This window comes from Leopardus geoffroyi, chromosome B2 (assembly GCF_018350155.1).
Source record: "Leopardus geoffroyi isolate Oge1 chromosome B2, O.geoffroyi_Oge1_pat1.0, whole genome shotgun sequence".
NCBI lineage: Eukaryota > Metazoa > Chordata > Mammalia > Carnivora > Felidae > Leopardus > Leopardus geoffroyi.
The window spans coordinates 150,591,143-150,606,470 of record NC_059332.1 but is presented as its reverse complement, the minus strand read 5'-3'; the positions used below and the strand labels follow the sequence as shown (position 1 = coordinate 150,606,470).

General features: G+C 55.1%; 1 protein-coding gene across 1 annotated transcript in view; it reads right to left on the bottom strand.

The window, feature by feature from the left end:
• Positions 1-15,123, bottom strand: part of KIF25 (kinesin family member 25) — a 45,326-nt gene extending 30,203 nt beyond the window's left edge. The window contains exons 1-3 of the mRNA XM_045500305.1: positions 15,010-15,123; positions 6,545-6,610; positions 703-825 (exon numbers count right to left, since the gene is read on the bottom strand). Coding sequence (XP_045356261.1) covers positions 703-825; positions 6,545-6,610; positions 15,010-15,084 — 264 coding nt within the window. The 5' untranslated portion in view covers positions 15,085-15,123. The remainder of the gene's footprint in view (positions 1-702; positions 826-6,544; positions 6,611-15,009) is intronic.
• Positions 15,124-15,328: the final 205 nt, after the last annotated feature.

Sequence of the window (15,328 nt, the reverse complement as noted above, 5' to 3'; positions counted from 1 at the left end):
TCGTGAAAAGACGGCTTCTTGAGCAGATCTATTTTCAGGGCACCTGGGTGGCTCAGTTGGCCGAGTGCATGACTCTTGATTTTGGCTCAGGTCACCGTCCCCAGGGTCATGATGATGATATCTGAAGTGGGTTTCATGAGCGAATGGCTAAGAAAGAAGGCATGAGACGTTTTTGGTGCAAAAAGGCGATTTTATTGTAGCACGGGGACGGGACCCGTGGGCAGGCAGACAGGCACTGGGGTCATGAGGAGTGACTGACGACATACTTCCTAGTGTGTGGTGCAAGGGGGAAGGGGATATAGGGGTTGAAGGTGGCTTCCAGAACCGTGAGAGGCTGGCTGCTGGGCAGATAAGGTTACTGTTCGCCTTTAACGAAACGTGAGCACCAAGGCAGCATGAGTTCCTTGAGGACGGTCACGCTCCGCATGCTTCACGTGTCATCGGGCTGCGAGCCGTAAGGAGATGGCATTTCAGCCACATTTCTCTTGCCTTTGATTCCGTCATCAGTGGGATCGGGCCCCACATCGGGCTCTGCACTGAGGGTAGAGCCTGCTTAAGATTCTCTCCCCTCCCTTTGCCCCTCCCCCCCCCCCAATAAATGAATAGGAACAAAAGGAAAAAAGTGGACCTATTTGGACCGGCATAACATCCACAATTTCACCAGAACACAAGTGAACGCGGCCGTGGGGCGGGGGCTCCTACCTGAATCACCGGGCGGAGCCGGAGCAGGGCCGCGTGGGGGCTTCTCGGCAGCCGGGCCCGCGGGCCGCACAGGGAGCACAGCCCTGCAGACGCACTTCCACTCTGTCCAGCCGCTCCTTGGTACTGGTGTGTGGAAAACACAAAAAGGGATTCAGCGTCTCAGCACGCTGGAGTGGATGCGTTTTCTCCGAGGGGAGGACGCTCAGGGCTTGCCGGCCGCGCCCCACGCGCTAGCACGGGCACAGCCCTTGCCACAGAGGGAACCCACCCCGAGCGGCCGTGCAGGTGGACCGCGTGGGGACCGGGCACAGGGCAGCCGAGCTGAGGCACAGGCCCAGGCGGTCCGGCGACGCAGCGACGGAGAGAATGGCGAGGGGGACAGGTCAGGGACAGGGTCACCGGCTGGGCGCGTTCTTCAGATTTTCCCGACAGATACTTGTGTAGAAGGAGCTGGGAGCTCCGTGGAGCAGGAGAGAGTGAGGGGACCATCACGGGGGACGGAGAGGATGAGTCAGGACCCACTCGGGGACACAGCCGGGGACACAGCCGGGGACAGCTGGCTCGGCTGGGAGATGACGCGGGGGGCAGGGGACAAGACAGGGCGTGCCCCGTGGTTGTGGCTGGGGCAGGGTGGCTGGGGAGGAGCGGCACTGGGGCCTGAGCCGGAGGTGACACGTTCGGGAGTTTGCTGCGTCTCCCACGGCTCCTGCTGGAGTGCTTCTGCGTCCCGCCGAGTCCCTGCAGCCAGGAGACACTGTGGGCGGCCTGCCCCCCAGGGCCTCAGCCAGGCCTCCCAGATGCAGAAAATGGACGGCCAGGCCGGCGAGAATGCACAGAACTGCATCACCTACATAACGGGTACATTTGTCCCGTGTGCAAACCCGAAGATGCACAGCTCGGAAGCCGCGGGACGCAGGGATAAGGGTCCCTTCGTTCCAGGAGCTCGCTGCTCTGTTTGGGAGGAGCACAGGGGAGGAAGCAGGACACGCGGGTCGCCGATGCAGGTCCCCGCAGCGAGGAGGAGGCCCAGGGGGCCTCTGGGGTGGATGCGGGGCTCGGGGGGCCTCTGTCTTAGACTGGGGACGGCGCAGAGAGCGGGCGGGACACTGTCCGCCAGAGGAGGAAGTAGCGGGAGCACCAGCTGCTTTGAGGAGGCCTGTGCCACGACTGGCCAGGCATGCGATGGCGCCCCTGAGGACCCGCACCGCCGAGCATCATCGAGCATCCAGGGTCAGGGGTCCCAGGGGTCAGGAGGGTGGGGCCCCACCCTGCGCGGAGGGTGTGCTGAGCCAGGCGCCCCTGCGGGCAGAGCAGGGGAAGCTGCCGTGTGCAGGGGGCAGGGGGCGGGGGGCAGCGGGCGGGTGCACCTGCCAGGCGGGGACAGCTTTTCCACTGACTGGGGGTTCAGATGGCAGGGCAGCGCGGAGACCCCGGCAGAGACCGCACTGGGTGGTAACTCACACTCCTGTTTGCACACCAGCCTCCGGCAGCGCAGTGCCCACGGGAAGGCCCACGGCGCGACGCACGGAGCGTGGCGCTCAAAGGTGGCGGACTCGACAGGCCCCCGGAGCCAGAGACCCAGATGCATGCAAGAGGAGGGCTGGAATCCCGGAGCAAGGTCTGCAAATGTGGGTGGCGAGTGAGGAGAGGTCCTAAGACTGCTGCCGGCAGGAGAGCCAGGAGACCAGGCCCGGGGGCGGGGCGGGGACAGAGAGCCAGCCGGCTGTGGGCCAGAGGCGCCTGGGCCTGCGGGTTCAGATGGGACCTGGCCGGGGCCACCGAGAGGAGCAGGGGGCCCAGCGGAGGCGCAGCCACCCCCTGGGACGGGTCGTTCCTGGGGGCGTCCGCTCCAGGCTGAGCTTCAGGGAGGGCTCCCCGGGAGGGAATCGGCCGTCCCTGAGCTAGAGCTGCTGGATCAGCATGCACCGGCCTCAGTGCACAACCTAGTGACCCGGGGTGTGCATACACGCAGGGACAAAACACGCCTCGTTTAGGTCCGTCACCACACAGACTCAGGCTCACAGAATGTCTACGGTTCCTAAGGGAGAACCAGACTCAGGAGAGAAACAGGAGGCCGTTGTCACGGCCACAATTAGCAGGAACCCAACACGAGAAGCTGCCGGGGACGGCCTTGAAACCAGCTCTGCCCGAACTTCCGCAGGGACGGGTCCGGGCCCTGAACTATCCCCGAAGGAGAAACAGATTCCAGTGTCGCTCAGCTTTCCGTGCTGAGCTAGCACGGCTGCTAGCTGCTAGCCGGCTGCTAGCCCGGCAGAGGCCGCCGGTGGCCTGCTGCCATTCAGTGCCCCCTCCTGTACGATTACACCCCCATTTAGCAACGTTTCCCTGGGTCTCTGGCAGGTAGGATGTCCACGTGACCCAGCACAAGTCACTGGGTAGGATTTCTGAGCAACGACTCAAAGACAGACGGACGGACAGATGTGGCGGACGTGTTGGGTGTGTTCCCTCGTCTGCCTGACTCCTCCTTCCCAGCGTCTGACCTTGGCTGGGACAGCTGGAGCCCCAGCAGCCACCGTGGAAGCAGGAGACACCGGCTGCTCTCGGCAGCACACAGCCCCCTTTGTCCAGGACACGGACGGTGGGTGCTGGCAGAGGAGGACAGCGGGACCACAGGCATACTTGTGGATGCCACCAGCACCTGGCCCCGGACAGCCCTTCCCCCCGTCGTCTCTTCCTGCCGTATCCAGCAAAACGCAATCCCTGAGCAAGACGCACAATGAACAGCGGTGTTGGGCCCTCCTGGTTCTGGCTGATTGGTCTTCCGACGACTCCCTTCGCTTGAACTTCTACTAAGATCTTTCTCTGTTGCCAAACACAACTCTACCGGCGTGTGACTGTTCTAACGATGCTTCTACAGCACATCATACAGGCAACCCTGCCGTCAGCCGGGCAGAGGCTGGCAGTCTCTGTGCCCCGGCGGGGAGCCTGCCCTGCAGATCCCCAGTTCTGAACGCCGTGCCCGTCAAACTTTGCCTCGGTGTCCTTCCCTCACAGAGATGAGCTCCAGAGAAACACGACGCGCACGTTCAAGGCACTGCTCTCAGCACATAGCTACTGAGGCACTGATTCCGCCTCTGGTGACAGAAAGGAAATAGGATAAACCAGATGGCGGTTTTAATTTGGCCCATTTGCTCAGTGGGGCCTCAGGGAGCTGCAGATCGGGTTCCACTCACTACCTGCGAAGCAAGGAAACGTTCTGTCAAAAATATCCATGCGGAAGCGGAGGGGAGCGAGAGTTCTGTCAACTTGCATGGTCATTCCATCCCGTCCTTCCATGATGCGGTCTGTGTGTACCTCTGGGGAGGGACCTCTGCGCGTCGTCGTGGGTCCGTGCCGTCACAGCGCCACTCTGGGCCTGCACGTGTGTTGTCGAAGGCGGCGTCTTCCCCCGACTCCAAACTGCGAGCATGAGTGTGTTCTTTCCGCCCAAGCTTTAGGCTGGGATGCTCGTGACCCTGCACCAAGCACGCCCGTCTCCTTCCTCAGGAGCAGCGCGGACGCCCTAGCGACGTGTGCGACGGGGAGCGGGCCACGGAGGTGGCGGCTGGGAAGGGCCACTACTTAGGCTGGAGCGTCCGTTACTTGTGGACGGGAAACATTCAGAAGTGTGAACAAGTGAGGCGGAGAATCTGCAAAGCACGGAAGCTCAGGGAGCCCGTCCGTCGGCGTCAGCGGGATTATGAAGACGTCGCAGAACAGGTCCCCGCGGCGGGTGCCGGGCGCACGGGGGCAGACACGTGTCTCCCAACTGCAGACAGCTGGGAGAGCGGGGGCTCTGGGGGCTACCTGCTTCCATCCCTTGAAACCGAAGCAAAGGAAAGGCCCTAGACGCAGAAGGCTCAGATCCTCCGGAAGAAAAGTGAGGCACAGTCAATACCGAAGCCTGTATTCTAAAGTCCCTCCCTGGCACTGACGGTGATCCAGAGGACCATGACGTGGAGTCACTGAGCACTTGGTACTGGGAGGCGGGCTGACCGGCTTCCGGGGCCGGTCTGGTTTTGGAGAAACAGGCGGAAGCCGCGAGCCTCCAGGGAGATTGGGGGGTAACGTGGGAGAAGCACAAGCACCCGGCACGAGGGATGGGGTCCGACTCGCGTGGGGCGAGGGAGGCGCCGAAAACAGGAGCCGTGGGCAGCCACTGTCTGCACAGGGACTTGGCAATCCGACGGAAGACGGTTCCCGGCAGGGTCCTGTGTGCACCTGACTCGCCACACGGACCCACGCTGCCCGCTGTCATCCCAGTCACCCCGTCACCTGCAGGTGAGCCAGCGGGACGTGGGGGCCGCAGAAATGAAGATTTTCTGTCTCGTCATCATCAAAAATGACGAAGAGGGACTTAAGCACGCAAATGCCAAAAAAGTCGTCAGGTTTATATAACTGACATTCTGTGCCCAACAATCGTAAATGTAAAAAAAAAAAAAAAAAAAAAAAATGTTAATTTCACCCAAACGGTGCTTGGAGAATCCTTTAGTGCTTTGCGGCGACCCTCGCCAACAAAAGCTGGTGACCCTCCGCGACCCCACCTGCTCCGTGCTCCGGCTTTGCGGACTCCACTCGGGGCTGGAAGTTTCTCTAGAGCTCCAGCCGCTGCGGCTACAAGGGGCTCCTGCAGCAGAAGAGGGCACAGGCGTTGCCCGCGGATACTGGCCTCACCTGCCTTGTGCGGCCACGTCCCCGGACCCGGGGGGCCATGGTGGGACGCAGGGGAGACGTGGCTCCTCCGGGCGCAGGCTCAGACAGGCTGCTCGCTGCCGTGACCGTTCACGCGCACAGGCGTGGCTGGTGCGTGAACAAATAAATCAGTCCTTCATTCAAGAGGCAGCAGGGGCAGCCGTAAACGAAGGCACAATTTAGTGCGACTCATTTTTGTCCAGGGAAACTTGACAGGGTTGTTCAAGGAGTGTCAAGAGCCTGGAGACCTGATTCTGCCTGAGCCTCCAGGAAGAATTCTGAAGGGGTCGGAATTCACAGATGAGGACCTCGCAAGTGCGTTAGTTTTCTAAACTTGCCTCTGTGACAGATCGCCGCCAACCGGGAGACTGAAGACAACAGAAATGTGTCCTCTCTCGGTCCCGGAGGCCAGAATCCCGGGGAGCACGGCCACATTCCGGCAGAGGCTCTGAGGCGTGGTCCTCCCACCTCTCCTGCGGCCACCCGGGGGGCCCTGGCTCCCTGGCTGTGTCACCCCAGTCCTCACGGTCAGCATCTGCAAACGTCCCCGCTCCTCCTCACGGGTCTTCTCCTCCTGCAAGGACGGGGATGGCACACAGGGCCCACCAGGGTCTCCCAAAGGCTGCAGCGGTGCACTGGGCGAGAACAGTGTGGACAGAGACCCCCGAACGCTCGCCATTGTTCTCCTTCCCTTCTAGGAACAAACCAGCAGGAAAAGCGGGCAGAGGCATCTTTGAGGGACGGTTCTTCCTTTCGGTGAGGTACGCAGTCTGGGCTGAGTCACGCGGGCGTCTATCCCAGGATGGCAGGGCCGGTCCAGGAGGTGGCAGGATGGGCGACGGGGTCAAGCGGCACGGCGGGCTTCGGGGCGCACGGTGTCACGGTGCTGGGCAACCACTCTTTACTGAACACAACTGCACACGCAAACCGGGTGAAGTTACCTCCTGTAAGTCGCACCTCAGTGAAGCTGTTTGGAAAATCACATGCACCATGAACTTACTCCTCAGTACATGCTCGAGAGCGCGGGGAGAGACGGGAGTGGAACCTCGTGTGGTCATGGGGGAGACAGTCCCACCGGCTCAGCCAACGGGAGGGAAGGCCCGGACGGCGGCCCTGAGACCCTGGCACTGCGGACGCGGGCGTGTGTTACCTGCCCCAGCCTCAGGTGGAGAACTGCATTTTCTGTTTCCAGATCAACTATCCACTCTTCTTTGGCCTAAAACCGAGGACCAAAACAGGACATTATCAGTTTAAATGACACTCATCAGTAAGCACTTCCATCCTGAGAACACTCTGGGGAAGGAAGCCAGCGGCTGCCTCAGTGAAGCACTGTGGGGGGAGGTCGGCTGGAGTGGGGGCCCCGCACCCCGTGTCTACGACCCCCATTCCAAGTGTGGTCCCCAGAAGCCAGGGGCTTGCTGGGGGCATCAAATCCTGCATTAGGGCACATACATCATACCTCAAACTGCTGAAAAGCCCCCCCCCAAATCCATCAGAATCTACATTTAACAAGAGCTCAGGTGACCTATATGCACATTCAGATCTGGAAGGCAGCTCTGTAAGCTTTCTGCTCACCCAAATCAGCTTCTCTTTCGATTTTTTTTTTTTTCCCAGTAGGCTCCATGCCCAACGTGGGGCTTGAACTTGAACTCACGACCCTGAGATCAAGAGTCAAACACGTTCTACCCGCTGAGCCAGCCAGGCGCCCCTCTTTCCTTTTACTAATTCATTTATTTAAAAGATATCTGTTAGAAGTCTGTCACATGCCAGGCACATGTCGGGGTGCCATGGATACAGCAGTGAACCCATCGGGCGTGGGGCTCCCATCCTAGTGTGTAAGGGCCAGTGTGTGGCTGGGGGGGGCGGGCAGCAGCCCCGTCACAGCTAAATCAGCGACGGGGGTTCAGAGAGGGGGAGGAGGGCCAGCGAGGAAACCCAGGGCCAAGGGGAAAGTCTGAGCAAAGGCCCTCAGGCGGGAATGAGTTTGGTAAGTTAAGGGGCAGAGGGACAGGGAGGGGAGGATGAGGGGGGCAGGGAGGGCGTGGTCTGGGAGGAGGGATGGCAGGGAAGAGGCTGGGTTTTGCCTGCAGGGTTTCAGGCAGAGAAGTTTAAATACTAGCTGCTTACACTGAATGCTGGGAAAGCCAGCAGCTGGAGGCCTTGGTGGTCAGGAAAGCAAGGGGTCCGGGAAGGCAGCTCACGTGCCACGGTCCCTTCTGTGGGGGGTCCCTCCCCATGCCCCGTGACTCACAGCCCACGGAGAACTGTGACCAGTTTAGGTCAAGCTCTTTGTGATGGGTTATGAAACCGGAAACCTGGGCGTTGTCTAGACCTTCTGTTACCACACTCAGTTGATTTTACCTCTTGAAGAAAACCTATGGAGTGTTTCCACGAAAGTCACTCGATTCTAAGATGCCACCCCGACTAGCTTTATGGAGATGTAATTCCCTTAAACGCGAGCAACCCGCGGGACATGCACAAGTCCGCGGCGTTCAGTGCCCTCACATTGTGCCACGTCGCCAAAATTACGTCACAGTATATCCACTACCCCAAAAGAAACCCCATCCCCCCCCCATGTACCCCGATCCAGCTCTAGGAAAGCATGAATCTACTTTCTGTCTCTACAGATTTGCCAACTCTGGACATTTTGTATCAACGGAATCATATGATATGCAGTCCCTCGTGACCGGCTTCTTTCCCTGGTCATCACGCTCTCAAGGCTGAACCATGTTGCGGCATCAGAATTTCATTTTTTTTATTGCCTGACAATATTAGATCGTGAAGCTAGACCACATTTATTTACCCATTCATCACTTGAAGGACATTTGGGTTGCTTCCACTTTCTGGCTGTTAGAAATAGTGCTGCTGTGACATTCCTAAACGAGTGTTTTGTGCGGACACGCGGTTCCCCTTCACGGTTCCCCTTCACTTGAGCACATGCCTAGGACCGGAACCGGTTAGCGTGTTGAGGAACTTCCAGACTGTCTTCCCTGCACGGTCCCACCAGCAGTGTATGAGAATTCCATTTTCCACACCCTCGAGATACTTCCATCTGTCTCTTTGATTACAGCCACCGGGGCGTATCATTGCCACTTGATCTGCATTGCCCTAATCGGCAATGATGTTGACTATCATTTTCAGGGTTCAAGTCTTGCAATTCTTGGGTTAAATTTCTTCCAAAGCATTTTATCATCTTTGACTATCTTGTAAGTGGAACGGTTTTCTTAATTTCATTTTTGTCTTTTCATTGCTATGAAATAGAAACACAACAGACTTTGGCATATGGATCTCATATCCTCCAATCTTGCTGAAATCACTCACTAGTGCCAGGAGCGTTGTTTTTTTGGTGGATTCCTTAGGATTTTCTATATACGAGATCATGTCATCTGCAGACAGAAACAGTTTTATTTCCTCCTTTCTGGTACAGACCCCTTTTCCTTTCGTTGTCTTGCCTGAATACCCTGACTAGCACCTCCGGGGAGACGGTGAACAGATGTGAAAGGACACGTTTGTCTTGCTCCTCTCATGTTACGTGTGTCAGCAGGGGGGTTTCGGGGACATCCTTTATCAGGTAGAGGAGCCGGCTGAGTGTTTTTATCATGAAGCGAAGTAATATTTTGTCAAAAGCGTGTTTTTGGACCCATCGAAATGATCCTGGGGTTCGTCCTTCATTCTGTTGATTCGGTCTGTGATGTTAACTGACCTTGGAACGCTAGGCCATTCCTGGGATGATTCCCACTTGGTCAGGGTGTATGTCCTTTTCATATACCACCGGATTCAGTTTGCCGGTATTTTTTGAAGAGGTTTACATCTGCATCCATAAGAGACATTGCTCTGCAGTTTTCTTGTGATGTCTGCATGGGTTTTGACATCAGGTAAGTATTGGCGCCATGGAAATGTTCCCTCCTTTCTATTTTTCCAAAGAGTTCATGGAGGACTGGTGTTCATTTCTCTTCACACGTTTGGTACAATTCCCCAGGGAAACCATCTGGGCCCGGGGTTTACTTTGTGAGATTTCGGATTCCTAATTTAACCTCAGCATGCATTACAGTTGTGCTCACGTCCTCTAGTTCTTGAATCGGTTTCGGTGATCTGTGACTCTGGGAATTTGACCAACTCACCCTGGTTAAATCATTAGCAGTGCTGTCCACAGCATGTTCCTGACTTCCTTTTTATTTTTGTGAAGTTGGTAGCAATGCCTTGTCCTTAATTCTTGGTTTTGTTAATTTGAGTCTTCTTTTCAGTCAAACTAAGGGTTTGTTAATTTTGTTCATCTTTGCAAGCAGCCAGCTTCTGGTTCTGTTGACTTTCCCTATAGTTTGCCATGCTCTATTTCAGTTGTTTCTGCTCTGGTCTTTATTGTGGCTTTCTTCTGCTGGCGCTCGGTGTTGCTTCCTCTGCTTTATCCCGTGTCCTGAGGTGTTGTTTAGGTAATTGGTTGGAGAGCTAGCTTCTTTTTTAGTGTAGGTGTTTGCGTCCACGACTATTCCTCACAGTGCTGCCTTGGCTGCATCCCACAAACTTTGCTGGGTGGTACCCTCATCTTCATTCCTCTCAAAATGTTCTCTGACCTCATTTGTGATTTCTTCTTTGATCTACTATAATTTAAAAGTATCTTATTCAATTTTCCCATATTTGTGAATTTCCTAAATTTATTTTTGTTATTAATTTCTAACTTCCCTCTATCGTAACCAGAAAACGTACTGTCTATGATCTTTATCCTTTTGCGTGTACTCAGGCTTCCTCTGTGGCCCAGTACATTGTCTAACCCAGAGGGCCTGTGCCACGTGCACTTGAGAAGGTCATGTGTCCTCCTGCTGTGTGGGCAGGGTATTCTGTGGACGTCCGCCTGATTGACTTGGTTCAGTAGTGTCGTTCAAGTTGTCTGTCTCCTGGCCGGTCCCCTGTCCGGTTTGTTCATTACTGAAAAGGGAGGGTTGACGTCTGCAGCCATTATTTTTGAATTGCTGATTTGTGTCCTCAATTCTGTCAATTTTAGGGCCATGTTGTTAGGTGCACGTATACTTTTCCTATCTTTCTGATGGAGTTACACTTCTGTCATCAAATGTTCCTCTTTATTCGTAGTGACATTTATGTCATCTTAAAGTCTATTTTGTCTAATATTAGTACAGTCACTCAGTCTTCTTGTAGCTAATGGTGGCATAATGTATCTTTTTCCATCCTTTTGCTTACAAGCTATTTGTATCTTTGAATGTAAAGCATGTCCCCTGTAGACAGCATGTAGTTTGAACTCGCTTCTTATCCCGCCGGACAGTGCCTGCCTTTTGACTGATGTCTTGTCCACTCACATTTAAGGCTGCTGATGTAGGTTTGCACCCAACATTTCACTTGTTCATTTTCTATGTGCCTCACGGTTTGATTGTTCCTCTTTTGCTGACTTCTTTTGCCGTAACTGGATATTTTCTAGCATAAAATGTTAATTTCTTCAATGACATTTTCCATTAGTTTTTGAATAGTTTTCTTCGTGGTTTCTCAAAAGCTCACCCTATACTTTGAAACTGGAAGAGTCCGCCCCACAGGGACAGTCAGGGTCTGGCCAGGTGGGAGAGTGTACCTCACAGGGACAGTCAGGGCCTGGTGAGGTACAGAGACGCTCCTGCTATAGCTGAACTCCGCTGTTCCATCTGTTGGGTTGGTACCATCACACATCACATTCATACATGTGACAGTCCAGTGCTAACATTGCTGCTTTACATAATCTCATGCTCATTAAAGAATCTGAGAAGAGAAGGGACAGGAGACTTGCAGGGTTGGTTGTGCTGGCCTTCTTCACCATGACGAACCACCAGGTTCACCTGGTCCTGTGGATTCAAACTACCACCTGGTGTCATTGCCCTATTCTCGCAAAACTTTGTCCCCATCCACCTCCTTTGTGCCACTTTTGTCAAACATATTACGTTTCTACAAGTTATAGTTTCAATGACACAATTACATGTCTGCAGTTTTATACAATTACTTATTTTAAATCAGTGAAGAAAACAAGAAAAATACACCTTTATCCTTTTATAACTACGTGACTGTCTTTGCTGGCATTCTTTGTGGATCTGTGTTTCTGGGGCAGGGGCAGGGACTTGCTTTCAGCCTGAGGAACCTCCTTCAATGTCTCTTAATCAGGCAAGCCTTCTAGCAACGAATTTTGTCTGACTTTGTTTATCTGGGAAAACTTTTATTTTGCCTTCATTTCTGAAAGACAGTTTTGCTGGATATAATATTTTTAGTTGACAGGATTTGTCTTTCAGCACTTTGAGTGCATCACCCCATGGCCCCTGCTGCTGCTGAGAGTCTGCTTGTGGATTGACTTGATGAGTCATTCTTCCCTCCCTGGTCTTCTCTTTTGGTGTTTTCATTACGATGCATGTGGGTGTGGATCTCTTCGTGGTTATCCTAATTGAAGTCCATGAAGCTTCTTCTACGTATGACAAATTTCAACACATTTGGGGAGTTTGAGCAATTATTTCTTTGAATATTTCTTGTGCTCTCTCGCTCTCCCCTCCTGGTGCCCCTGTGACGTGTATATGTTGGTGTGCCTACACGCTTTGCACCAACGACTCCAATCACTTTCCTTCCATTTTTCCCTCTGTTCTTAGGATTGCATAATTTCTACCAAGCTAAAAGTTTGCTGATTTTTTTTTTCTTTTTTGTCCATTCAAATCTACTCTTGAGTCCTCTGGGGAGTGTCCTCATTTCAGCTACTTTCAACTCCAGGATTACAATTTTTTTTTAAAAGTATTTTCTATCCTTTTATTGACATTTTTTTTATCTGATGAGAAATCATCATATTTTCCCTCACCTCTATAATGCGGTTTCGTTTAGTCCCTTGAGCTTATTTATATGTTCACACAATGACTGCCTTGCTGTCTTATTAATGCCAACACCAGGTTTCCCAATGGCGGTTCTTGTTGTCTGTCCCCCCCCTCCCCCCGCGGATGAGTCTCACTTCCCTGTTTCTTTCATGTCTTACAACTTCTTTTTGTTGAAAACCAGACATTTTAGGAAATGTATGGTAGAAACTTTACATAGTGACACCTTTCCCCCACCTGAAGGTTGTTTTTGTTGCTGTTTGTGTGCTTCGTTGAGTGACTCAGCTCAGTTTCTCTAGGGAAGTCTATTTCCCCCTCAGCGGGAAGCCTTGGTGTAGCTCCTAGAAGGACACAGCTTTGGACACGTACACGGCCACGCAGCACCTGCACTGGAGACAGCAGTTTTGAAGCAGGGCTCCGTGTTAACCTCTCCCTGATCTCTCGATTGCTTGTTTTCAACAATGGCCTGGGGCATGACTTTCTCCACTGTCTGCTCCAATTAAACTGGGGCAGGGATACTTTGGGAAGCCCATTTGTGAGATCTGGCACAACCTCAGACTCTTCTTAGACTGGTGTGAACTAGGTGGTCTGTCAGCTTGCTGCTTGTTATGGGCTGTATTCCCCTCGAATTCACGTGTCGGACTCCCAAGCCCAGGGCCTCAGAGTGTGACTGTATCTGGAGACAGAGCCCGTGAAGAGGCGATTAAGTTGAAATGAGGCCGTTGGCGTGGGCTCTAATCCAGTGTGACTGGGCGCCCAGAGAGGGCCCAGAGAGGGACTGCAGGGGTACCCATGCACAGAGGAAAGACCAAGTGATCACACCACAGAAGGCAGCCACACACAAGCCGAGGGGAGAGGCCTTAGGAGAAACCAGCACCAACACCTTGCTCTTGGACTCCCGACCTCCAGAACCGTGGGGGAGTCGACTGCTGTGGTTTCAACCACCTGGTGTGTGGTACTTTGTTATGGCGCCCAAGCCAACTGGTAAGTGCTCTTAATTAAGAAGATTCTTGCTTCTGAAACTCACCAGAGCGGTTCAGATGAAGTCAGTTCCTGTGGGAAGAGCTTCAGAGCTCTCTCTCATGGGCTGCCTCTCGCCCTGAGGGAAATCTCCAGAGATGAACATCAGCCCTCTGGGCACCGGGAGGCCTGTGGCCTCTGGGCTCCTGGCTTGCTCTCTTGCCATGAAACCTTTGTGCTGATGGGGCTGGGGAAGAGTGACTGGAGCCCCAGTGCCCCGACCTCTGTTCTGGAGTAAGGCCTCCGTGATAGGAGCGGAAGCTCCGTGGGAGGAGGGAGGCCCCCAGCCTCTGCCACAGTCAGCCAGGAACTTAGCTTCCTCGACTGTCCGGTGGCCCGTCCAGACTGGTGAGATATGGCGACCCGTCGTCGGAGGCCGAGGAGAGGGGAAGCCCCGTCTTCCTGGCCACACACGCCCAGAGTGGACCTTCAGCCGGGCTGAGCTTGGGTGGTGTGAGGCAAGGGGCCGCAGACTTTTTCTGTGCTTACAGAGGTTTTTAGCAGGTTTCTCGAATAAACGTTGCTTCCTTTGGTGGATGCTGTTGGGCAACTTCGGGGGGCGCTACACCATTTTGCCGTGACCCTCACCTGTTGGCTTGTTTTTCGGGAGTGGGTTCACAGAGGCCCTCATCCTGCCACCCAGAAGTCCTGCCTGCGACTTCGAACTCGGCCCTCACAACTTCACGCTTGCCCTTGCGGGGTCACTCGCTACGAGGGACGTTTTGAGTGACATTTTCTTTTTTTTTTTTTTTTTTTTTAATTTTTTTTTTCAACGTTTATTTATTTTTGGGACAGAGAGAGACAGAGCATGAATGGGGGAGGGGCAGAGAGAGAGGGAGACACAGAATCGGAAACAGGCTCCAGGCTCTGAGCCATCAGCCCAGAGCCTGACGCGGGGCTCGAACTCACGGACCGCGAGATCGTGACCTGGCTGAAGTCGGACGCTTGACCGACTGGGCCACCCAGGCGCCCCTTGAGTGACATTTTCAAAATATGGATCTAACTGCTTCCTCCCTCCCTTAAAATATCTTCGATAGCCCTTCGGGGCCCTCAAGATAAAGAACATCTCTAGTCCTGCTTCATGCTGCACGGGCGCCCCCCTCCCGCCTCAGCCCCAGCCAGCAGCCTCCCCCGGGCTCTGCCCAACGCCAGCCCCGCGGCCACACGCCACTGCGAGGCTGTTCCTCTTTGGGGACAGTTCTGTCCTTGACCCTCAACGCACTGCCAGATGGCGGCCTCCCATCTCAGGAGAACCCCGCTCCACCTCCGCTCACGGGGAGACGGTCCTGGACCCCCACATCCGGCCAGGGTTGCATTACAAGCCCCTGTAGGACTGGGTGTGTCCCCTCCTTAGCGTCATCATGGGCCCACTTCGGTGGTTTACGTTTATTTTGTGATTATTTCCTCCTTTATCCCACCTATACTCCGAGAGCAGGGAACAGAAAGGTCAGGTGTGTGGTCGCTTAAGCACTGTACCCCCGAATTCAGCATGGTACGTAGTAGCCCCTCGACAAGTCACGGAGAGGGGCCTCAGGGGAGGGTGGGGCGCGCGGGGGTCGGGGGCCGGGCTGCGGGACCGAGCGGGAGGGCAGACGAGGAAGGACCTCGCACCCTACACAGCAGAAGGCGGAAGACGGCGGGAGCATCCGTCCCGGGCGGTCTTGGGGCGCCGCCACCCCAACTGTCCCTCGCTGGCCCCCGCCCCCAAGGCTCAGGGGCGGGAGGGGGTGGGGCTGCAGGCGGGGCCGCAGCTGCGCTCCAGGCACCTGCTCACCTGCACCTGCCGCTGCAGCTGCCGGGCCCGCTGCTCCCAGAAGCGCCCCCAGCGTCCGCCCGTCGCCGCAGGCATCGCCGGGCCCAGGCCTCAGCCCACCTGCTGCGCGTGCGCGGGCGTTTGCCGGGGGGGGGGGGGGGGGCGTGGTTTCCATGGCGACGGGGTCACGGGACCTGGGGAGGGGCCAGGGAGGGGAGCGGCTACACTGCAAGACTATTTACTGGATACGGTGGGTGTTCCAGACCCCATGTAAATTACAGCCTCCCGCGGGTACACAGCCCTTCCCGCTAGTCCTGTAATTTTGCGTCCGCCCAACGAG